This window comes from Corythoichthys intestinalis, chromosome 6 (assembly GCF_030265065.1).
Source record: "Corythoichthys intestinalis isolate RoL2023-P3 chromosome 6, ASM3026506v1, whole genome shotgun sequence".
Taxonomy (NCBI): Eukaryota; Metazoa; Chordata; class Actinopteri; order Syngnathiformes; family Syngnathidae; genus Corythoichthys; species Corythoichthys intestinalis.
Window position 1 is genome coordinate 52,070,884 of NC_080400.1, and position 24,646 is coordinate 52,095,529.

The 24,646-nt window shown below is 39.9% G+C and overlaps 3 protein-coding genes across 3 annotated transcripts; all 3 read right to left on the bottom strand.

Annotated features, from left to right (window-relative positions):
- Nucleotides 1–383: 383 nt before the first annotated feature.
- Nucleotides 384–1,785, bottom strand: LOC130917113 (coxsackievirus and adenovirus receptor homolog). Its single transcript, XM_057838201.1, has 3 exons — nucleotides 1,756–1,785; nucleotides 1,550–1,621; nucleotides 384–1,064 (listed from the first exon to the last, which is right to left on the bottom strand). The coding sequence occupies exons 1-3, from the start codon at nucleotides 1,783–1,785 to the stop codon at nucleotides 384–386; spliced, it is 783 nt and encodes a 260-aa protein (XP_057694184.1).
- An 8,430-nt stretch (nucleotides 1,786–10,215) lies between these two features.
- LOC130917114 (coxsackievirus and adenovirus receptor homolog) lies at nucleotides 10,216–11,639 on the bottom strand. The gene is made up of 2 exons (XM_057838202.1): nucleotides 11,563–11,639; nucleotides 10,216–11,078 (listed from the first exon to the last, which is right to left on the bottom strand). Exon 2 carries the CDS (start codon nucleotides 11,068–11,070, stop codon nucleotides 10,216–10,218), a length of 855 nt encoding a protein of 284 aa, XP_057694185.1. The 5' UTR covers nucleotides 11,071–11,078; nucleotides 11,563–11,639.
- A 7,542-nt stretch (nucleotides 11,640–19,181) lies between these two features.
- LOC130917115 (coxsackievirus and adenovirus receptor homolog) lies at nucleotides 19,182–20,036 on the bottom strand. The gene has a single exon (XM_057838203.1). It carries the CDS (start codon nucleotides 20,034–20,036, stop codon nucleotides 19,182–19,184), a length of 855 nt encoding a protein of 284 aa, XP_057694186.1.
- Nucleotides 20,037–24,646: the final 4,610 nt, after the last annotated feature.

Below are 24,646 nucleotides of genomic sequence, written 5' to 3' on the forward strand. Positions count from 1 at the left end.
CGTATTTATTTATTTTACATTAACTCATGATCAGTCCAGTTCAGTTTCCCATTAGGTGTTAAAATAAAGTTGATGTTTTACTTTTAAAAAATGTGTTTTTTTTCCCCCAAGTGTAACCTTACAGTTTTCTGTCAATTTCTACATTTATATATATATATATATATATATATATATATATATATATACATATACATATATATATATATATATATATATATATATATATATATATAAACACAACCGACATACTAGAAATAACATAGAACTTGTTTAATAGATTCAAAAGTGAGATAAAAATCAAAATGCCATTGCGGTAAAAGATTTAACATAACAAACAATGTCAACAATTTGTTATCAAACATTAACAAATGAACAACATCAAATTATTTTTCCATTTCAACGTCCTGGTGTTGCTCTTTTCGTTTGCGGTAGAGGAATACGGCAAGGACAACTGTGACAATGAAGAGTGTGGTGATAGTGACAACGATTGCAGCGACTGCCGTGGTTGTCAGCAATCGTGGACTGCTCACATTGTTGGCCAGGGGCAGCGAACAGTCTAGGTGAAGGTCACAGTGTTTGGTGCCCACCATACTTTCCACCGTGCAGCGATAGCTTCCACACTCCCGCCTGTTGAAATGCAAGGTGGCTCCTGTGGGGTCGACAATGGCCTGTGTAGGCAAGACCTTATTTCCGCTGGTCTTGGACCAGATGTAATGCAAAGGTGGGGTGCCTTGCAGAGAGCTGCATTTCAGCGTCATACTGTTGTCTTCTTCGTCCACACTGCACAGAGCCTGACTGGGTGCCTCAATGACTGTCAGGTCTAAGATCTTCTGGTCCAGTTCTGGTAACTTCTTCACCAGACAGCGGTACATCGCCGTGTCAGACGGACGTACATCTTTGATGATGATAGACGCGTCTCCATTTTGGGGATCGGCTGATGTGAAGTGGACCCTCCCCTCCATTGGTTTGTACAAATCGGTATACAAGCGGCCGCCAGTAAACCAAATGATGGGTTGCTCCTCTTGGTCTGCAGACTCGATACTCCACGAGACCTCCGTGTACCGCTGAGAGTCCACGGTGTGAGTGTACGCTCAGGGTAGCTGGACACTTGACCCCCTGGCGACGTAGTAGTGGTTCATTTCCTTCTGGATTTCCAGAGGGCATGCTGGACAAATGTTGAAAAACACTCCCAGGAGGACAGAAGGCCAAAGGAAGTGCCACATCATCGCCATGTATACACCTGCAAGTAAAAGACAAAATCATACTGGAATTAATCAAATGTATTTCATGTTTTTTTTCCTATCACTATAAAGCAGGAGGACATCTTTTTTTTCCCATTACAAGTGTTAAAAAAAAAAAAAGATAATAATGAAAAACACATCAACACTTCCATCAATAACATGTTTATTGCATTATTACAAGTGTAAAAGTTATCAGTCAGCTATGCTTAGACTATGAAATTAAAAGAAAAAAAAGTTAACACTGCACTATTTCGCTCATGTGGAAACAATTCTTATGTCTCTCAATAAAAGGAAATAGGATTTCTTACCTGTTTAACTTTAGGAAGGAAGATGCACACCACCGACAGCAACACTTGTCTGCTTCTTTGGCATTTGGTGTACTAATTATAACGAAAAAACAACTTATATAGGAATGAAAAGATCAAAGCATCAAAGAGTTGAAAGGGACCTGTCATCGTGACGTCACGCATTTTGTTGACACGCCTCCGCCGCCATGACAGACGGCTTTGTGTACCGCGACTTCCGCTGGCAAAAACTCGGACATGGGAGGAGTTCGGCGAGGCCATGGAAAACGACTTCCGGACGGCTTCGAGGAAATTCTGGTCCACCATCCGGCGTCTGAGGAGAGGAAAGCAGTGCACCATTAACACTGTGTATAGTGAAGATGGTGTACTGCTGACCACGACTCGGGACGTCGTGAGTAGGTGGGGAGAATACTTCGAAGCCCTCCTCAATTCCACCGACACGCCTTCCTTTGAGGGAGCAGAGTCTGGGGACTCTGAGGTGGGCTCTTCGATCTCTGGGGTTGAAGTCACTGAGGCGGTTGGTAAGCTCCTCGGTGGCAAGGCCCCAGGGGTAGATGAGATCCGCCCGGAGTTCCTAAAGGCTCTGGATGTTGTAGGGCTGTCATGGCTGACACGCCTCTTCAACATTGCGTGGACATCGGGGACAGTGCCTCTGGATTGGCAGACCGGGGTGGTGGTCCCCCTTTTTAAAAAGGGGGACCGGAGGGTGTGTTCCAATTATAGAGGGATCACACTCCTCAGCCTCCCCGGTAAAGTCTGTTCAGGGGTGCTGGAGAGGAGGGTCCGTCGGGAAGTCGAATCTCGGATTCAGGAGGAGCAGGGTGGTTTTCGTCCCGGCCGTGGAACAGTGGACCAGCTCTACACCCTCGGCAGGGTCCTCGAGGGAGCATGGGAGTTCGCCCAACCAGTTCACATGTGTTTTGTGGATTTGGAGAAGGCGTTCGACCGTGTGCCTAGGGGAGTCCTGTGGAGGGTGCTCCGGGAGTACGGGGTACCGAGCCCCTTGGTAAGGGCTGTTCGGTCCCTGTACGACGGGTGTCAGAGTCTGGTCCGCATTGCCGGCAGTAAGTCGAATTCGTTCCCAGTGAGGATTGGACTCCGCCAAGGCTGCCCTTTGTCACCGATTCTGTTCATAATTTTTATGGACAGAATTTCTAGGCGCAGCCGAAGCGTTGAGGGTGTCCGGTTTGGTGGCCTCAGCATTGCATCTCTGCTTTTTGCAGATGATGTGGTGCTGTTGGCTTCATCAAGCCGTGACCTCCAACTCTCACTGGGGCGGTTCGCGGCCGAGTGTGAAGCGGTTGGGATGAAGATCAGCACCTCCAAATCCGAGACCATGGTCCTTAGCCGGAAAAGGGTGGAGTGCCCTCTCCGGGTCGGGGACGAGATCCTGCCCCAAGTGGAGGAGTTCAAGTATCTTGGGGTTTTGTTCACGAGTGAGGGTAGGAGGGAGCGGGAGATTGACAGGCGGATCGGTGCAGCGTCTGCAGTGATGCGGACTCTGCACCGGTCCGTTGTGGTGAAGGAGCTGAGCCAAAAGGCGAAGCTCTCGATTTACCGGTCGATCTACGTTCCTACCCTAACCTATGGTCACGAGCTGTGGGTCGTGATCGAAAGAACAAGATCCCGGATACAAGCGGCCGAAATGAGTTTCCTCCGCAGGGTGTCCGGGCTCTCCCTTAGAGATAGGGTGAGAAGCTCGGTCATCCGGGAGGGGCTTGGTGTCGAGCCGCTACTCTTCCGCGTTGAGAGGAGCCAGTTGAGGTGGCTCGGGCATTTGGTTCGGATGCCTCCTGGACGCCTCCCTGGAGAGGTGTTCCGGGCATGTCCCACCGGCAGGAGGCTCCGGGGTCGACCCAGGACACGCTGGAGAGACTATGTCGCTCGGCTGGCCTGGGAACGCCTTGGAATCCCGCCGGAGGAGCTGGCTGAAGTGGCTGGGGAGAGGGAAGTCTGGGCTTCCCTGCTAAAGCTGCTGCCCCCGCGACCTGACCCCGGACTAAGCGGAAGATAATGGATGGATGGATGGATGGACTTCCGCTTTATTTCCGCACTTGTGTTCGCATTTTCCAGTTTACACGTGCTCTAAACGTCGACACTAGGACGGATAATGGCCATAAACGTGTAATTAATTGCACCTTAAACTTGAAGTGTGGACAGGTATAAAAATAGTTGCAAAATACCCTGGAGAAAATGATCTGTCCTAGTATAGACGTCAGGGCCATAGGTATTCCTGTTTACACCACATACACCTCGAACAGACAAACAAAAACGCTTAGAAGAAACATGACAGAATGTACAATGTGATCGCATGAAAACTTCAAGTCAAAGTTATTTGTATTATAGCCATTACTTTTCACAATGTCGTACTTTTGAATTCTATATCTATGACAATCAGTATGTATATTTTTTAAGCAGTTGCATGGTCATGGTCTAATTTAACCAAAAATGGGCGACATATCAAAACTCAAAACTTTCTTTGCTAGCGAAATATTTTTATCTTTGCATTCAGCCACACCAACACACACACACACCCCTACGCACCCACTCTCTTACAATCACGGGGCTTTTCAACGAAATGTCAAATCTCTCCATCTGACTCCAAATTAAGGGATTTTTGCTAATTAAACAGCTTCAGAGACCTATACCAAAGAAGAAACTCATTCATCCAATGTTTAAAACAAGATTTTGTTTAAAAGTATCTGCATTTGTGAAGAAAAAAACAAGTATTACAAATCACATTGATCACATAAACAAATATTTATTTGTGCCAAACATTTCAAACTTCATTGAATCCACTGTCCACTTTGAAAGATCAATTTGTTTGGACAAAAACGAGCTCCGCATATCCCTCCAGAACAATTGCATTATATCACACTGAAAAAACAAATGTTCAAGATAATCAATGTCATTTTCACAAAACACAAAACAAAATTGTGAACAAAATTAGATTTAAGTTTCTAGGAGTCTATAACCTGTTTGTGGCATGCATATAGGTTGATATTTGTGGTATCAGAAAATACATTTCTAAAGTTAAGCATTTTAAATTCACTTCTGATGGCACTAATAGCCTATCAGCCCATAGAGAGCACCCATGAATAGACAATAATAGCACTTTCAGTAGTGGATGCTAAATTCCTTACAAACACTGCAAGTAAAGTATTATTTATATTCATGGCCCTCAATCACAACAATGTCTTCGTTGGGGCACGGGATGAACTTATTTACCTTTGGGACATAACAGGTGATGTCAATAACTAAATCACACTTGCAGCCAGTTAAAATGGATTCAAGTTGACTCAACCTCTGTCCTGTGTCCTTGTGTGTACCACATTGAGCATGGACAGAAAAAAAAAGACCAAAGAACTGTCTGAGGACTTTAGAAGCAAAATTGTTAGGAAGCATGGGCAATCTCAAGGTTACAAGTCTCTCCAAAGATCTGAATGTTCCTGTGTCTACCGTGCGCAGTGTCATCAATAAGTGTGAAGCCCATTTTTACTAACCTCCCTAGATGTGGATGGAAAAGAAAAATTGATGAGAGATTTTAATCAAAGAGTGTGCGGATGGTGGATAAAGAACCTCAACTAACATCCAAACAAGTTCAAACTGTCCTGCAGTCCGAGAGTACAACAGTGTCAACCCGTACTATCCGTTGGCATCTGAATGAAAAGGGACTCTATAGTAGGATACCTAGGAAGACCCCACTTCTGACCCAGAGACAAAAAAAAAGTCAGGCTGGAGTTTGCCAAAACTTACCAGGTCTAGCGCCCCCTAGTGAGAACAGGAAATGCCTTTTTTTACGAGACAGGTTCCTCCTCCAAGGGAAAAAAATCTGTTAACCTCAAACCTGCATCAGGGGAGCCTTAAGACCTGTGTTCAGGTGCCTGATGAAAAATATTGAGGTTTCGTTGAGGCGGAGGGGTCCAAACAGGAAAGTGAAAATGAACGTCAACAATTTGTCACGCAAAAAACTTTGAACAGTCATAACTCGGCAGATATACAACATATCTGCGCCAAACTTCCCGTGTTTATTGAGAGTCATACCCTGAAGGTTCTTGTAGGGGTCATTTGCATCAACTCTACAGTGCCAACTAGTGGCGACAGAAAGAAGTTTTAAAAAAGGCCTTTCCTATTGGGTTTTTTCAACATAGAGCAAGGAAATTTGGGGAGTAGATACCTTATGCAAAACTGCTCCAAAAAGTCTCTTGCACCCATATTCCAAATCCAACAGGAAATCGGGTATTTTGGATCGAATGTGAAATTTTCATGGGTTCACAGTAGGAGTTTACATTTGGAGGCTTGAATATGCACAAAAACTCGTAAAAATTTGCACATACATGCGGCTTTGGATAACGTTCGATAATCTTGCAATGTTACGAAAAAATGTAACAAAATGCCTCAGTGGCGCCCCCTTGAATTTTTCAAAAAGGCGTTTCCTATTAGGTTTTTTTAACATAGAGTGATGAAATTTGGGGAGTCGATACCTTGTGCAAAACTGCTCCAAAAAGTCTCTTGCACCCGTATTCCAAATCCAACAGGAAATCGGGTATTTTGGATCGAATGTGAAATTTTTATCGGTTCACAGTAGGAGTTTACATTTGGAGGCTTGAACATGCACGAAAACTCACAAAAATTTGGACATACATGCGGCGTTGCATAACGTTCAATAATCTTGCAACGTTACGAAAACATGTAACAAAATGGCTCAGTGGCACCCCCTTGAAATTTTCAAAAAGGCCTCTCCATTTAGGTTTTTTCAACGTAGAGGGATGAAATTCGGAGAGTCGATACCTTGTACAAAACATCTCCAAAAAGTCTCTTGCATGCGTATTCCAAACCCAACAGGAAATCGGGTATTTTGGATTGAATGTGAAATTTTTATCGATTTACAGTGTGCACATTTTACACCTTGGCACCTAGGGAATTAGTTTGATCATTCTCAAAATTGGCGAGACTGTTCATGAGGCATATGAAATCTTAAGTTATCAAAATGGTGTGTTTTCATTCACGGGCCTGACCTGGGCGGGGTGCCAAAGTCGGCCATTTTTTCGCCAAAACACCGAATTCGGAAAATGACTGATAACTCCCTCATACAACGTTCAATCTATTTTAAATCTGGCATGTGTGTGAGGTATACCAGCCTGAGCAGGACTGGATTGAAAATTTACCATTTGTGCTTGGCGCCTCCTAGTGGGAACAGGAAATGCCCTTTTTTTACGGGACACACACCTCCTCTAAAGGGAAAAAATCAATCTTCCTCAAACCTGCATAAGGGAAGCCTTAAGACCTGTGTTCAGGTGCCTGATGAAAAATATTGAGGTTTCGTTGAAGCGGAGGGGTCCAAACAGGAAAGTGAAAATGACCGTCAACAATTTGTCTCGCTAAAAACTTTGAACAGTCATAACTCGGCAGATATACAACATATCTGCGACAAACTTCCCGTGCTTGTTGAGAGTCATACCCTGAAGTGCCTTGTAGGGGTCATTTGCATCAACCCTACAGCGCCAACTAGTGGCAACAGAAAGTCACTCGTTTTTCCAATACATGTCCAGTTCTTTTCAGTTTTTTCATTGTAGTTTCAAGACCTATTAAAATACTTATTTACGGCCCATGTCCACGTGTCTGTCTGTTGCCGTGACGACCCTTTGTTTGCCATTTAAAGGAAATATTTTTTTTCCAAAGAGTCAGGCAGCTTATAGAGCCACAATATTTGGCACACTTGGTCGAATTGGCCCAGTTAGAAGATTAATTTTGGTTTTGAACAAGGGCTTGGCTGCACAGCTCAGTAGTGGCTCCTTTTTTGTAGTACCCTCTCCAATAGGGGTTTTTATCTCTTGGGTGTGGTAATGTAAGAGGCGACTTTCGAGCATGTTAGGTTCTAATGAGATGATTAGAGAGGAGGATCTGCCACCACCCTGACCTGCACACAGTCCGAGTTGCGTGACGTCCGAGTTGCGCTAGATTGCGAGGGCCCGTTCAGTCCTGCTTGCAGGCCTAGTTTTTTTTGTTACTGTCGCAATTTCTCTGATGTTAGATGATAACCGATCCAAACAAAGAAAAATTGAAAAAATAAACTTTTAAAAGGGTTAATATATGAAAAAGAACATTTCAACCACTCCTTGATGTTTGCGATTTCTGCATCGCGATCCTTGTTATATTACCATTTTTCACCCATAAAATCCCCCAAAAATCCAGCTGTGGCCATTCACAGCTGTGTCTTGACACTCGTTGATACATGCAACATGGAGTTTTTGGCTCGAAACAAGGTAAGTACGTGATAATATCTCATTAAAGTCATGGCGTCTGCAATTCTGCTCTTGTGTGCTCTCACCTCCAGTTCGGGTTTTTCTGTTTAAAAAAAAGTATTTTTTTTTTTTTTTTAAATGCCCTCCTGTTCAAAATTTTTCTTCCCCCAGAAAATTGAGATTTTAAGCATTCCAATGATGTATCACACATTGCCTGGTACACCAGACTCACCGCTGTTCCAGCTATTGAGTCTGGCCACCATTCACGCGGATACAATTTCCAGGGATGAGCAAGCCACAGCAAACAGACAGCGGAGTGGACCAATCAGCGACGGGCAGACGTGACGTTAGTAAAATGACGAGGGCAGGACGAGGGACTTGCGCGCGGAAGTAAACATATGAAGAGAGCGGAGTTTATTCAATCTGGCTAGCGCGAGACAGACTGTTGTCAATGACTCGTGTCGATGTGTTTTTGATCATTTAAAACTGATTTTACCTTGGAACATATTCTCGGCTCTCCCGTTCACCATCTGTGTTGTTGTCGAGACGACTTTCGACGCGCAAGAGTGACGTTGTTCGTTAAGAACACGTCACGCAAATAAACGAATCTGATTTGTTGATTGATTTTGTACCTGCCCGAGAGGCCGTTAATGGGCTGGTTCCCAGACCTTTCTCTCTGTGTTTGAAAAATACAGGGAGAACAGTCTGGCAGAGCCAGGCAATATCACACATGCATATCAGACAATTTTGAAATTTGGCCAAAATGGGGGTCGAAGAGCAGAACTTAAGTAGCCTGAGTGTTTTCCGCCATAAATAAATCGATTGCGTCCACACACATCCAAGTGGTCCATTTCATTCAGGAGCATAAAATATCGCGTGAAATATGATATAAACATGCTTTTTGCTGTCATAGGCACTTTAGGCCTTTTCTGTTACACACAAAACAATGTTAATAAAGTTATACTTTATTTTAATTATATTGTTATTATTTAGTGATACAATTATATAAGTTGATCGACATTAGCTTTTTCTCTTTAATATTAAAAGGACAAAACATTATGCAGAGGTGTACTTATAATAATAAAAAAAATATAAACAAATGACACTATTTACAGTGGTTGCAGAGAGTTGGGGGGTGCGAAACATTTACGTCTTCCGGGGGGAGGATGTAACAAAATAATTGAGAAGCACTAGCCTAAGACAAGGTGGAGGAAATTATTAACAGTTTACAATGAATGGCAGTACTGGCACACAACCTTCAAGCTTCCGTGGAGGTAAAAAAGAAATTCCAGTAAAAATTCTCTTAAAATAACGGAAATTTATTTGGAATTATTTAGAGGTAGCTTACATGGTTGCAGGTCTGTCTGTACGTCTAGGATGCTTTTTAATCTTAATTGAGTTTGCACGTTATAGGACACATGAAACGTGGAAACTTTTAAATGATTTGTTTTACTTTTTAATTAACAACTACATTTGATAAGGAATGCAACGACTTTTTATATCCACAGTATAATAATAAAATGCCAGTACCAAACTTTTTATTTTTTATTCATGTTTGGTCAAAAGACAGATTAGGTACGTATAATCCAACACTTAACACATAAACCTTTGAAATCGCTAAATCTGAACAATTTGGAGATTATCCCAAAAAAAACAAAAAAATCCCTCAAAGAAAGACAATAAATACATCTAGCTGTTTTTGCCGTAGTTAACTATCAAAGAGAGCCGACCCATTTTTTTGTTCATAAGTGTAATGTGAGTGAGTGTTGCCTCAGGTTTTCAATAAATTACTTATGAAACTTGTTTAATAATAGCAATATAAAACAATTTTTAAAAAAAATAACTACTGCTTTGCTGCTGTGTGTGAGTCTGGCCTCCGAGGGGCACTGTGGCGCACACATTATTAAAGTCAAGATTTCATTATTAATTGAACTAGTTTTTCACATAGGAGGAATATAAGATTTGAAGTAGTGTTGTATCACCTGTCTTTATGGTTTTACTACACGACTAGTTTTTTTTGTTTTTTTTTTGATATTTTTAATTTGAAGGTTAACTCCATAATTTCTACTGCTCGCGAGTTTTATTTCATTAATTTTTTTCTGTATTTATTTATTTTACAGTTAATGATCAGTCAAGATCAAAATCAGTTTTCCATTAGGTGTTAAAATGAAGTGGATGTTTTACTTTAAAAAATGTGCTTTTTTTCCCAAGTGTAACCTTTTAGTTTTCTGTCAATTTCCACATTTAAACGTGTATGAAAAAGACAACATACATACTAGAAATAACAGAACTTGTTTAATAGATTGAACACATGAGCATTGAGATTTAAATCAAAATGCCATAGCGGTAAAAGATTTAACTTAACAAACAATTTCAACAATTGTGATATCACTTATCGAACATGAACAAATTAACAACATCGAATTATTTTTCAATTTCAATGTCCTGGAATTGCTCTTTTCGTTTGCGGTAGAGGAATGCGGCAAGGACAACTGTGACAATGAAGAGTGTGGTGATAGTGACAACGATTGCAGTGACTGCCGTGGTTGTCAGCAATCGTGGACTGCTCACGTTGTTGGCCACGGGCAGCGAACAGTCCAGGTGAAGGTCACAGTGTTTGGGGCCTACCATACTTTCCACCGTGCAGCGAGAGCTTCCACACTCCCGCTCGGTGATGTTGAAATGCAAGGTGGCTCCTGTGGGGTCCACAGTGGCCTGAGGAGGCAAGACCTTATTTCCACTGGTCTTGGACCAGATGTAATGCAAAGGTGGGGTGCCTTGCAGAAAGCTGCATTTCAGCGTCATACTGTTGTCTTCTTCGTCCACACTGCACAGAGGCTGACTGGGTGCCTCCATGACTGTCAGGTCTAAGATCTTCTTGTCCAGTTCTGGTAACTTCTTCACCAGACACCGGTACATCTCCGTGTCTGACGGACGTACATCTTTGATGTTGATAGACGCGTCTCCATTTTGGGGATCGGCTGATGTGAATTGGACCCTCCCCTCCATTGGTTTGTACAAATCGGAATACAAGCGGCCGCCTGTAAACCAAATAATGGGTTGCTCCTCTCGGTCTGCAGACACGATACTCCACGAGACCTCCGTGTACTGCTTAGAGTCCAGGGTGTGACTGTACGCACAAGGTAGCTGGACACTTGACCCCCTGGCGACGTAGTAGTGTTTCCTTTCCTTCTGGATTTCCAGAGGGCATGTTGGACAAATGTTGAAAAACACTCCCAGGAGGACAGAAGGCCAAAGGAGGTGCCACATCATCATCATGTATACACCTGAAAGTAAAAAACAAAAACATAATGGAATCAGTGACATGTATGGTTTTTTTTTTTCAACTAACACTATAAAGCATAGACTTGAACAGAAATTACTTTTTCATTACAAGTGTTACCAAAAAAAACAATGGAAAACAGAAGATCACTGACATCAGTTACATGTATTTTGCCTCGTTACAAGTTTAAATGTTTTCAATCAGTCATGTTTACACTTTAAATAAAAATATACAATTGAGGACAGCAATTTTTTTTTTTCAAGTGTAAAAAAAGAATGGAAAACACATAAACACTGCCATCAATAACATGTTTTCTGCATGATTACAAGTGTAAAAGTTATTAGTCAGCAATGCTTAGACTATCAAATGAAACAAAAAGATAACGGAACAATGCACTATTTAGCTCATGTGGAAACATATGTGTGGATCAATACACAACACCACAATTCTAATCTTTCACAAAAAAAAAAAAAGGTTGGATTTCTTACCTGCTTATCTTTAGGAAGGAAGATGCACACCAACGACAGCAACACTTGTCTGCTTTTTAGGCATTTGGTGTAAAAATTCATAACGAAAAAATAACTTATATAGGAACGAGAAGATCAAAGCATCAAAGAGCTCAAAGGGCTCCTCGTGATGTCACTCTTTGTTGACACGCCTCCACCGCCATGTTAGACGACTTGGGTACCGCTACTTCCGCTTTATTTCCGCACTTTTGCTTGCGACTTCCTTTTTACACGTTCACCAACACTAACGCATCTCACCATCAAGATGATGCTGAACAAGTTTGCAAGCTACCCATCGACCTCAAATACCATAAGCCATGGAAACACCACGCAAGGAACCTACCAAAGTAGCAGAGTTAGAAAGCTATCCTGTAAGGATTACTAAACCAACTCCATGTTATAGTGATGAGTAAGCATGATTTAAAAAAACAGAAAAGTTGCTTGTAAGTTTGATTTGCAATTTGAAATAATACAACTGTCAAGAAAAAATCATGTAAATGACTACATGTTTCGAAACAGAAATCTTCGTATGAAGGAGAGGTTATGTATGGACCTGTTATACAGTTTTATACCACTAGGTGGTATCAGATTTACGTGTTCGTTATGCTGACAATGGGAAGTACAAAAGAAATAATAAATGGAAGGGTGAAGCAGCCAAGTGTCTCCGTATGTGTAGCTCTGTGTCGAGTGTTTACATTTAGGCGTAAAAATGAGCAACATAACAAAAGTAAATAATATATGGCAGAAAGATGTGAGGGCAGAAAAAGGGTAGATAAAAGGGAAAACGAGGTGGGGTGGTAATGAGTCATGACCCATCTATCAGTCGTGGTGGGCCAGAACACTGCAGGGGTGGCAGTATGACACATGGACACGCACACACTCAAGGATGCTGGCCGTCATGCTGCTTCTCTCTATTCTACAGTGTAATGCACAGGCAAATGGAACACAGCACAGGGATGACATTGGGCCACAACCAGTGAAACACACCATCCAAGTGTGGGGCCTCATGACCAAGGATAGATGGTTACACACAGACAGCTGCAGGGAGACAAAGGGAGCACTACAGTAGAGCTGCACACACCTCATTCATATTTTATTAGGCAGCATATGCAAGGGTTAGGAAAAGGTAAGGAAGACTACCTGGCATGAGGGACTGGGGGGTATTTAAAGCCACAGTAAACAGGCAGCCTTGTTTAAAAAGCCAAGCCCTGAATGTGACCATCTTTCCACTAAGGCGTTGATCACAGCAGGGTTACCATGCCAACAGATTAGGGACTCCTAATTTAGCTCCTGACTAGTAGGCACAGCTACACATATGCAGACTTGCCATCAAAGTCTGTGCTGGATACTGTTAACTAATTGGTTAACGATTGACGATGGTAGATAAACCAGCTCTGCTGTAAAAATGAACTGCTTTTACAATATCCACATTGTAACTTGGCATGTTTCCACTAAGAAAAGTGAAACTCAGGAAACAGATCGGCAACCTTCCCAGATAGCAGACCGACGTTAAATAAACGTTGATTTTCCATTAAAATCATCAGTATGGTTGGCATCGAAATTTTCAAAAGTTGAAACAACGTTGTTCTATGGTATGTCGGCGATGGTTGGGTTAACATTCTTTTATAGTTGATGAACTAATGTTGACAAATAGTTGATTTATGATTGACCAGGAAATATGATTGGAAAGTCATTGAATTATGGATGAGCGAGCGTTTTGGTCGAAAACATATCATTGATTCAGCGTTGTTCCAATATTATTGATAATCAAAATTAGTGCTGCAACGATTAATCGAATTAAATTTTGTTGCTTCGAGTATTCGTTTAACTAAAGGGGCGTGGATACACTGCCCTCTGGTCTGCCTCTTTTCACATGGCTGAATCCAACTGCTTCCCGTTAAGACCATCGTAAGTTAAGTTTTTGTTTGAGCTAATGTTTTTTAATGCATTCATAGTTTAGTTTGTAGGTATATTTAGCTGTTTTTGTGGGAATATGTCTCTGAAACATTTGTTAAGAGCATTGTAAAAAAAAAAAAACTAGCATTTTATAGCATTTAAGCAGGCGGACTTTTTCTAGGTAAGTTATCCAATTGTTCTTTTGCCGTGCGTGAATCCTCTTTTTTTTTTTTTTTTAAATATACCGTTTAAGGCTCAGCTCAGGTATTTTAATTTTTCATGTTCCTTATCCGATTACTCGAACCAACTAGTCCATCGATTAATCGACTACTAAAATATTCCGATAGCTGCAGCCCTAATCGAAATAACGTTTAGGTTTTGTAAGGATTTCAACGTTGAAACAACATTAATTGAGGGTGCAAAAGTGACATTGATTCAATGATATAAGATCAACAGCGAAATATATATATATATTTATATACAGTATATATATATATATATATATATATATATATATATATATATATATATATATATAAAAGTTGTAAACCAATAAAACTGCTACAAAAATCAATTAAACGAACAATAAAATATATTTTTATAATGGTCAAAATTGTTTTTCCAACAGATCATGTGACTAGCACCTGAGACAGTTACTTTGCATATAATTAAAAAAAAAAAAAAAATATATATATATATATATATATATATATATATATATATATATATATATATATATATATATATATATTAGGGGAGGGCAATTTTATTTTTCAAGTGAATTTTTTCTTTGATTTAAAATATTTTTTGATTGAAGCAACTTTTTTTGGGATTGAATGATTTAAACACAGATGTCCTACCCATAAAATGGTCAAAACACAAAAAGGATTGCTTCAATCAACGAAAACTTTTTCAATGAAAAATTAAGTGTTCAAATGCAAATTTTTCAATCTCAAATATTTTTTCGCATTCAGAAACTTTATCTATGATTGAAATTTTTCTTTTTTTGATTGAGGGGATTTTTCTTTTTGAAAATATATTTTTCATGAAGCAACTTCTTTTTTGGTTGAAGACAAAAATGTCCTAGCCAAAATGTGGCCCAAACACAAATCAACTTTACTTCAATCAAAAAAGTGCTTCAATGCCCAAAAAAAAAAAAAAAATCAAAGGAAAAAAGCTTTCACATGCATTTTTTTTTTTTTTTCAGTTTCAAATTTATTTTTGCATTCAGACACATTGTTTTTTTTTTTTTTTTATTGATGCGAATTTTTTTTGGGGGGGGGTGAAAATATATATTTTGATTGGAGCAACTTTTTTTTGATTGAATAATAAAAACACAAATCTACCTCCATATGGCTCCGCCCATGGGATACAATTTTTGACTGGGGTAACTACATTGGCACGACACCGGCAGGCGCACCATATTCAACGGATGATGATCTTGGCGAAAAGTATTGCCTAAGCAGCCTGATTTAGAATTCCCCTCAAGAATGATTGGAAACAAAAAACGCTCATTGTCAACTTATTATTATTATAAATATTCTTGTAAGTTAATTTTATAGCCGACACTGCGTTTCGGGGTCATCAACATGTTGTGTCAAGTACATGTCAAATAGTCTGAGCACATTGTTTGCATCCTGATTAGCTTCTGGCTACTATCCCATGTACAGTCCAACATAAAATTCCAACCTCCTCCTCTTCCTCCAACTTTTCAAAAACTTGGATCTCCTCCCTTGCGCTCGATCTATCACTTATATCGCTGTTTGAATCATTTTTTGAAGGGCTTTGTATGGCGGCCTTATGGAGCGCTGCCATCGCTGTTCTCGGTGTGACGTATCACTTCCGGGTTTGTCCCCTTTCAGGCTCGAACTTCAGAAACGCGATTATTTTGTCAAATATACAACATATAAATTATTTTTTCATGCTTTATTTGTTGGACAATGTTTAATTACTTTAATTGTGACCCTATTTGGCATGTTATGAAATTACTTCACACTACAGCTTTAACAACACTGGTCATAAAAATGAAGTCTGCAGAATGAAAAGTGATGAAAGCGGAGATTTTATTCTGCCAATTTGTTGCCGAATACAATTTGGCCGCAACTATTGCTGATCACTTCTCAGAATTAGCAAAACAAATGTTCCCTGACTCAAAGATTGCATCGGTAAGTTAATTTTATCAATTGACATTAATTTATAATTGGACACACTAACGAACTACCTTCAAGTCAAACTGAATTGCGAGATGAAGTGCCATGAAGTGCAGCCATCAAAAGACATGATAAAAATTGTTACATTCGTACATACACACACATACATACACTAGAAGTGCTACATACAATGATAACAAAAGTCACTGTTAAATTTTAGTAATCATGATGTAGCTGAAGATATTGATTGTTCTTTGATTGGTTATATGTTACAATATTACCAATAAATTCATATTATTTAAATACAACATACTTAAATACGTTGTAAGATTAGTCACCAATTTGTAAGGGTATACGTCACTATTTGTAAGATTGCCAACGGCCTCGGGTTGACAGGTATGCATATGGGCTTATATTTGTGGCATCAGAAATTAAATTTTCTAAAGTTAAGCATTTCAAATTCAATTTCTGATGGCACAAATAGCCTATAGACCCTACCCACGTGACGTCACAACTCCGCTCTCCTGAATGGTACCGCCCAATTGTCCGTCAAAACATTTGTTAACCTGTTACGGCTACGTACATTCCTCCTATTTACGGCGTGTTTTTCTGCTCCTTAACATTAATCATCAAAATGGTGAAGGCGTGTGTGGCTGTTGGTTGCACTAACAGAGAAGATGGAAGGAGAGACTTGAAGTTTTACCGTATTCCGAGGGATCCAAAGAGGAGAGCGAAATGGACGGCTGCAATTCGACGTGAAAACTGGGCACCAAAAAATCACCACAGACTATGTAGTAGTCATTTTATATCCGGTAAGATGCATTTAAGATATACTTAGAGGGTTTTGGGCTGACAAATAACCACAATTAAGATCTTTGCTAGGCTAATCGCCGACAACATACACGTATGTATGTAGTGAGAGTGCTATCGCTAAACCATATAAACATTAAAAGCCTTAACTCCATTGACAAACAACATGAAATACATTAGACTTGACAGTGGACGTTAGCAATAACAAAAGATTTTGAATTGAAAATTTCGTAACTCACCTTTCCAAGCACAAGATAGATTCCTGCCGAATTTTCGTGGACGAGGACCTGTTTCACCCAACCAGCAACGAAGTATTTATAAGCCTCCTAGCTCTTGAAGTTTTTCAAATTTTCGTGAGAATAGGCTGATTTTGTGTGGACAAGATAATTGTAAACATCAGCGTAGCAGATGTCAGGCAGACAGGACGAAGACAGTGGGTCGAAAAACATCGATTTGGGCATCAAATATGGATCTGGCGACTGTATAGAACGAAGCTTTTCCACATAACGCCTTTTATGCAACACATCCAGTGAGTTTACGGCATCAGAAAGCACCGGGTCTTCCATGAAATGCATTTTAAATTCCTCGATCAATTGAAACCAATGCTAATACAGAGACAAAATGACGGACAAGTGGGCGGAACCATACAGCGAGCACGTGGTTTTGTGACGTCGGTGGGTAGGGTCTATAGCCCATAGAGAGCACCCATGAATAGACAACAATAGCACTTTCATTAAAGGATGCTGCATTCATTACAAACATTGCCAGTCAGGTCATATTTATATTCACCGCCCTCAATCACAACAATGTTGATTAAAAGTGGGTTCAAATCCAGCATCAACTAACGCACATTGTTGTTATGCATAGCAAAGAAGCTTACACCGCCTGCAGCAAAAATAAATACTGTCCCTCTGTCCAATGACACTGTCTTTTTTGTTCTATTAATTTTTGTTTGTTCAGTCAAATTGTTTGGCATATTATCGTCATGAGTTAATGTTGCTAATCAATTTGAATTTATTTTTATTTATTGATTTTATTACATTTTATTTTTCAGTATCAAATGGTCAAAAATGTACATTGAGTGTATTTTTACAGTTCAGATGTGTTTTTTTTTTTTAATTCAGGCAAATTAACGCACTTTCCTGTTACAAACAAAACAATGTTAATAAAGTTATAATTTATATATTTTAATTACATTATTATTATTATTTAATAATACGCTTATTTAAGCTGATCGATATTACCTTTCACTCTTTAAAATTAAAAAGGACACAACGTTATGCAGAGGTGCACTTAAAGTAATAATAATTTCATGAACAAATGATACTATTTGCAGTGGTAGCAGAGAGTTGGGGGGGCGCGAAGCATTTTAGTCATCCTGGAGGAGGGCGTAACAGTAAACAATTGAGAAGCACTTGTCTAAGATAATGTGGAGGAAATTATGAAGAGTTTACATTGAGTAAACTAAGTAAGTTTCTACGGAGGTAAAAAAAAATTCCAGTGGAAAATTCTTTGAGGATAACGGAATTTTATCTGGAATCATTTAGAGGAAGCCTATATGATTGCAGTTCTGTCTTTCCATTCTACGAGTTAAAATCTCATCGGTTTTTGGCCACATTCACTGGACAGTTATAGGATGTGCACACTTGGGAAACCACAATATTACTACTTTTTTGTTTTTAATTATTTTTTTAACTTCCCCTCTTTTTTTCTTAATTGATTTTGCAGGTTATAGGACATATTAATCGTGACCACTTTTAAATAATTAGTTTCACTTTTTATTTAACAAATACATTTGATCAGACATGGAGGACTTTTTATATCCAGTTTAAAAATACAATGTCAGTAGCAAACTTTTTTCTTTTTTTTACTCATGTTTGGTCAAAAATCAATTCATGTATAATCCAACAAATGACAGATACACCTTTTAATCAGCTAAATTTGAACAATTTGAAGATAAAAAAAAAGTCCCTCAATAAAAGATGATGAATACACCAGGAAAATGGGTATGTTTTTTCTGTTTTTGCGGTAGACCCAATTTTTTGCTCAAGAGTGTCAAGTGAGTGAGTGTAGCCTCAGGTTTTTAATAAATTATTTGTGAAACTAATGTTTAATAATAGAAATATAAAACAATTAAAAAAATAACTACTGATTTGCTGCTGTGTGGGAGTCTGGCCTCCTTGGGGCAGTGTGGCGCATATATTATTAAAGTCAAGATTTAATTTTGTTAATTTAACTAATTTTTCAAATATTACGAGGAATATAAGTTTGAAGCAGTGTGGTATCACCTGTCTTTATGCTTTACTACAGTGTTTGTTTGTAAATATTCTTTATTTGAAGGTGAACTCCACCATAATTTCTGCTGCTACAGAGTTTTATTTTATTTACTTTTTTTACGTATTTATTTTACTTTAACTCAAGATCAGTCCAGATCAGTTTTCCATTAGGTGTTGAAATAAAGTTGATGTTTTTTTTACTTTACAAAATGTGCTTTTTTTTTTTTTTTTTTTTTTTTTTTTTACCCTAAGTGTAACCTTTCAGTTTTCTGTCAATTTCAACATTTAGATATGTATTTAAAAAAAAGACAACCGACATACTAGAAATAACATAGAACCTGTTTATTAGATTCAAAAGTGAGATTAAAGTGAGATAATGCTGAAAAATCAAAATGCCTTTGTGGTAAAAGACTTAACATAACAATGTCAACAATTTTTTATCAAACATTAACAAATGAACAACATTGAATTATTTTTCCATTTCAATGTCCTGGGGTTGCTCTTTTCGTTTGCGGTAGAGGAATACGGCAAGGACAACTATGACAATGAAAAGTGTGGTGATAGTGACAACGATTGCAGCGACTGCAGTGGTTGTCAGCAATCGTGGACTGCTCACACTGTTGTCCTGGGGAAGTGAACAGTCCAGGTGAAGGTCACAGTGTTTGGTCCCCACCATACTTTCCACCGTGCAGCGATAGCTTCCACACTCCCGCTCGGTGATGTTGAAATGCAAGGTGGCTCTTGTGGGGTCCACAGTGGCCTGAGGAGGCAAGACCTTATTTCCACTGGTCTTGGACCAGATGTAATGCAAAGGTGGGGTGCCTTGCAGAGAGCTGCATTTCAGCGTCATACTGTTGTCTTCTTTGTCCACACTGCAGAGAGGCTGACTGGGTGCTTCTATGACTGTCAGGTCTAAGATCTTCTTGTCCAGTTCTGGTAACTTCTTCACCAGACAGCGGTACATCTCCGTGTCTGACGGACGTACATCTTTGATGATGATAGACGCGTCTCCGTTTTGGGGATCGGCTGACGTGAAGTGGACCCTCCCCTCCATTGGTTTGTACAAATCGGAATACAAGCGGCCGCCAGTAAACCAAATGATGGGTTGCTCCTCTCGGTCTGCAGACTCAATACTCCACGAGACCTCCGTGTACTGCTGAGAGTCCACGGTGTGAGTGTACACACAGGGTAGCTGGACACTTGACCCCCTGGCGACGTAGTAGTGGTTCATTTCCTTCTGGATTTCCAGAGGGCATGCTGGACAAATGTTGAAAAACACTCCCAGGAGGACAGAAGGCCAAAGGAAGTCCCACATCATCGCCATGTATACACCTGCAAGTAAAAGACAAAAACATACTGGAATTAATCAAACACATTTTAGGATTTTTTTTTTCTATCACTATAAAGCAGGGGTGGGCAAACCGGTCCTCGAGGGCCGCAGTGGGTCCTGGTCTTTGTTCCAACTGATTCAGCACACACAGTATAACCAATGAGGTTTCAGTGGAAACAAGGAGCACCTGACTGCAATCAACTGATTGCACTTGTAAGAAACCAGATCGGTGAAAGGCTGTCCTCATGATGGGTATGAACAAAAACCCGCACCCACTGCGGCCCTTTGTGGAATTAATTGCCCACCCCTGCTATAAAGCATAGACTTCACATCAGCAATCATGTTTTCATTATAAATGTAAAAAACAATGGAAAACAGAATAACACTGACATCAGTTAAATGTATTTTATCTCGATCCAAGTTTAAATGTTTTCAATCAGTCATGTTTACTCTTTAAATAAAAACTATACAATTGAAGACAGCATTTTTTTCCCCAAGTGTTAAAATAAATGGAAAACACAAACACTGCCACAATAACATGTTTTTTGCATGATTACAAGTATAAAAGTTATCAGTCATCAATGCTTAGACTATCAAATGAAATTAAAAGAAAAAAAGTTAACACTGCACTATTCAGCTTATGTGGAAACATGATCAATACAAAACACCACAATTCCAATGTCTCTCAAAACAAGTAAATAGGATTTCTTACTTGCTTATCTTTAGGAAGGAAGATGCACACCAACGACAGCAACACTTGTCTGCTTCTTTGGCATTTAGTGTAGTAATTCATAACGAAAAAACAACTTATATCGGAAAGGAAGATCAAAGCATCAAAGAGTTGAAAAGGACCTGTCATTGTGACGTCACGCTATTTGTTGACACGCCTCCGCCGCCATGACAGACGGCTTCGTGTACCGCGACTTCCGCTTTGTTTCCGCACTTGTGCTCGCGTTTTCCGGTTTACACGTGCTCTAAACGTTGACACTAGGACGGATAATGGCCTTGTATCAAAAAATAGTCGCAAAATACCCTGGAGAAAATTATCTGTCCTAGTATAGACATCAGGGCCATGATTTTTCCTGTTTACACCACATACACCTCCAGCACACAAACGAAAACGCTTAGAAGAAACATGGCAGAATGCACAATGTGGTCGCATGAAAACTTCAAGTCAAGGTTATTTGTATTATAGCCACTACTTTTCACAATGTCGTACTTTTGAATTCTATATGTATGACAATCAGTCTGTATATTTTTTAAGCAGTTGCATGGTCATGGTCTAATTTAACCAAGAGAGGGCGACATAACAAACTCAAAACTTTCTTTACTAACGAAATATTTTTATCTTTGCATTCAGCCACCCCAACACCCCCCCCCCCCCCCCCCCCCACGCACCCACTCTCTTACAATCACGGGGCTTTTGAAATAAATGTCAAATCTCTCAATCTGACTCCAAATTAAGGGATTTTTGCTTATTAAACAGCTTCAGAGACCTATACCAAAGAAGAAACTCATTCATCCAATGTTTAAAGCAAGATTTTGTTTGAAAGTATCTGCATTTGTGAAGAAAAAAACAAGTATTACAAATCACATTGATCACATAAACAAATATTTATTTGTGCCAAACATTTCAAACTTAATTGAATCCACTGTCCACTTTGAAAGATCAATTTGTTTGGACTGAAACCAGCTCTGCATATCCCTCCAGAACAATTGCACTATATCACACTGAAAAAACAAATGTTCAAGATTATCAATCTCATTTTCAAAAAAAAAAAAAAGCAAAACAATTGTGCACAAAATTAAAGATTTAAGTTCCCGGGAGTCTATGACCTGTTTGTCGCATGCATATAGGCTGATATTTGTTTCATCAGAAAATACATTTTCTAAAGTTAAGCATTTCAAATTTACTTCTGATAGCACTTATAGCCTATCAGCCCACAGAGAGCACCTATTAATAGACAATTATAGCACTTTCAGTAGTGGATGCTGAATTCCTTACAAACACTGCAAGTAAAGTATTATTTATATTCATGGCCCTCAATCACAACAATGTCTTCGTTGGGGCACGGGATGAACTTATTTACCTCTGGGACATAACAGGTGGTGGCAACAACTAAATCACACTTGCAGCCAGTTAAAATGGATTCAAGTTGACTCAACCCCTGTCCTATGTCATTGTGTGTACCACATTTAGCATGGAGAAAAGAAAGAAGAACAAATAACTGTCTGAGGACTTGAGAAGCAAAATTGTGAGGAAGCATGGGCAATCTCAAAGTTACAAGTCAATCTCCAAAGACCAGAATGTTCCTGTGTCGACTGTGCGCAGTGTCATCAATAAGTGTAAAGCCCATTGTTACTAATCTCCCTAGATGTGGACGCAAAAGAAAAATTGACGAGAGATTTCAACCAAAGATTGTGCGGATGGTGAATAAAGAACCTTGACTAACATCAAACAAGTTCAAACTGTCCTACAGTCCAAGGGTACAAAAGTGTCAACCCGTACTATCCGTTGGGGTCTGAATGAAAAGGGACTCTATTGTAGGATACCCAGGAAGACCCCATGTTGAGAGAAATGGTGGAGGAAATGTTTTGTATTCATAAATGTGTACTCAGTTGATGTTGAAATAATGTTCCTATTGCTTGTTAATATTGACATATTATCTTTTCGCCACAAGATGGCAGGATGGGACTTAATTGTCTAAAGTGCTACTTTTATTACTTCCTTGTGTTTGACTTTGATTACTTTGATTTATGGGATTGCCTGTAAAGACAGCAATGTGAGAGGATGTATCCGCATGTCAATGGAAATTAAATACGCCGAGTTTTGGCTAAAAGACAACTTATTCTCCGTCAATTCTTCCTACGAATGCAACGTTGAGCTGCAACCACCTCAACAGGTTATGGGCCCAGGAGTCATTCGCAGGTAAAGTCAGTTTCCACCATGTAGAAGGTCGCGAAGGACAGCGTGCTCACGGACTGCTGATTAGCGGAAAAAGCTAACAAGCAACATGGATCCACGAGGAACAAGTGGGTAACTTCGACTGGCATTTGACGGAGATGAAGCTAAATATGAACTCTGGGAAACTAAAATGTTCGGACATTTTCATCTGATCGGGCTAAAGAACACAGTGCTGGTAGGACCAAACACTGAAGCCGAGAGAGAAATGATGAAATGAAAAATGTGGATGCGTATGCTCAAATGATACAACTTCTTGATGATAAAAGCCTCTCGTTAATAATGAGAGATGCGCCAAATGACGGAAGAAAAGCTCTGAAAATATTAAGGGAATATTATGCTGGGAAGGGAAAACCCAGGATTATAAACTTGTACACCATGGTAACATCTCTTCAAAAGGGAACCGAAGAAAGGATAGTGGATTACATAATAAGAGCTGAGACCGGCATCACAGCATTGCGAAATGCAGGTGAAACAATGGCAGATGGTCTACTTATCGCAATGGTCTTGAAGGGGCTGCCAGAAAGTTACAAGCCATTTACAATTCATGTGGCGCATACCAATGAGAACATGACATTTGCAGAATTCAAAACCAAACTCTGAAGTTTTGAAGAAACGGAAAAGTTAAATGCAGCAGAATCAAGTGACAGAGTGATGAAGACTAAAGCAAGAGCTTCAAAGCAAGCCACAAAAGCAAACGCTCGTGACCGGGTCAAAGACGACACAGAGTTGGTGTGCTTCAAATGTGTGATCAAAGGCCACCATGCAAAATCATGTCGACAAAAGACATGGTGTAGTCGGTGCAAAACGGACACGCACAAAGACACCACTTGCAGACGCATGGAAACACCGGACGGAGCGAGAAAAATTGCTGAAGATGGAGATCCTGACTTCGCGTTCAAGGTGAGAGATGAACGGTCCGACACCAGGCGGCAGGATACACACAGCATCCGGGAACAAGGTCTGATGGTGGACACGGGAGCGACATCTCATATCATCACTGACGTGACCAAGTTCAAAAGCTTCCAGGAGATGTTCAAACCAGAGAATCACAGCGTCGAGTTGGCAGAAGGTACACGGTGCAGTGGAGTCGCACTAAAAAGAGGAGATGCAGAGTGCTACCTGATCGACAACAGAGGACAGCAGCGCAAGGCAACACTCAAACGCACTCTTCATACCATCGTACCTACAAGACATCTTTTCGGTGAAAGCAGCAACATCGAGTGGAGCCACGGTACTTTTCAAAGAAGGTGAAGACGCACTGATAACCAAAGACGGTACGAAATTCAATATTCATGTGTATGGCAAGCTGTACTTTTTGCATACAAATGGTGAGTCTGACAAGTGCAATGCATGTTATGATATTCACACATGGCACCAAATATTAGGCCACTGCACCAAATATTAGGCCACTGTAATTATGAGGATGTGATAAAATTACAGAAAGTAGTTGATGGAATGCAGATTAAGGGAAAAGAAACACGACCTGAACAAATGTGTGAGATATGCATACAAGGAAAATTTATCCAGATTCGAAATAGAGACCCAGATACTCGAGCAGATACACCCTTAAAATTGGTACACTCAGATCTTGCGGGTCCTATAACTCCAGAATCGATTGATGGTTACAAATATGTGCAGT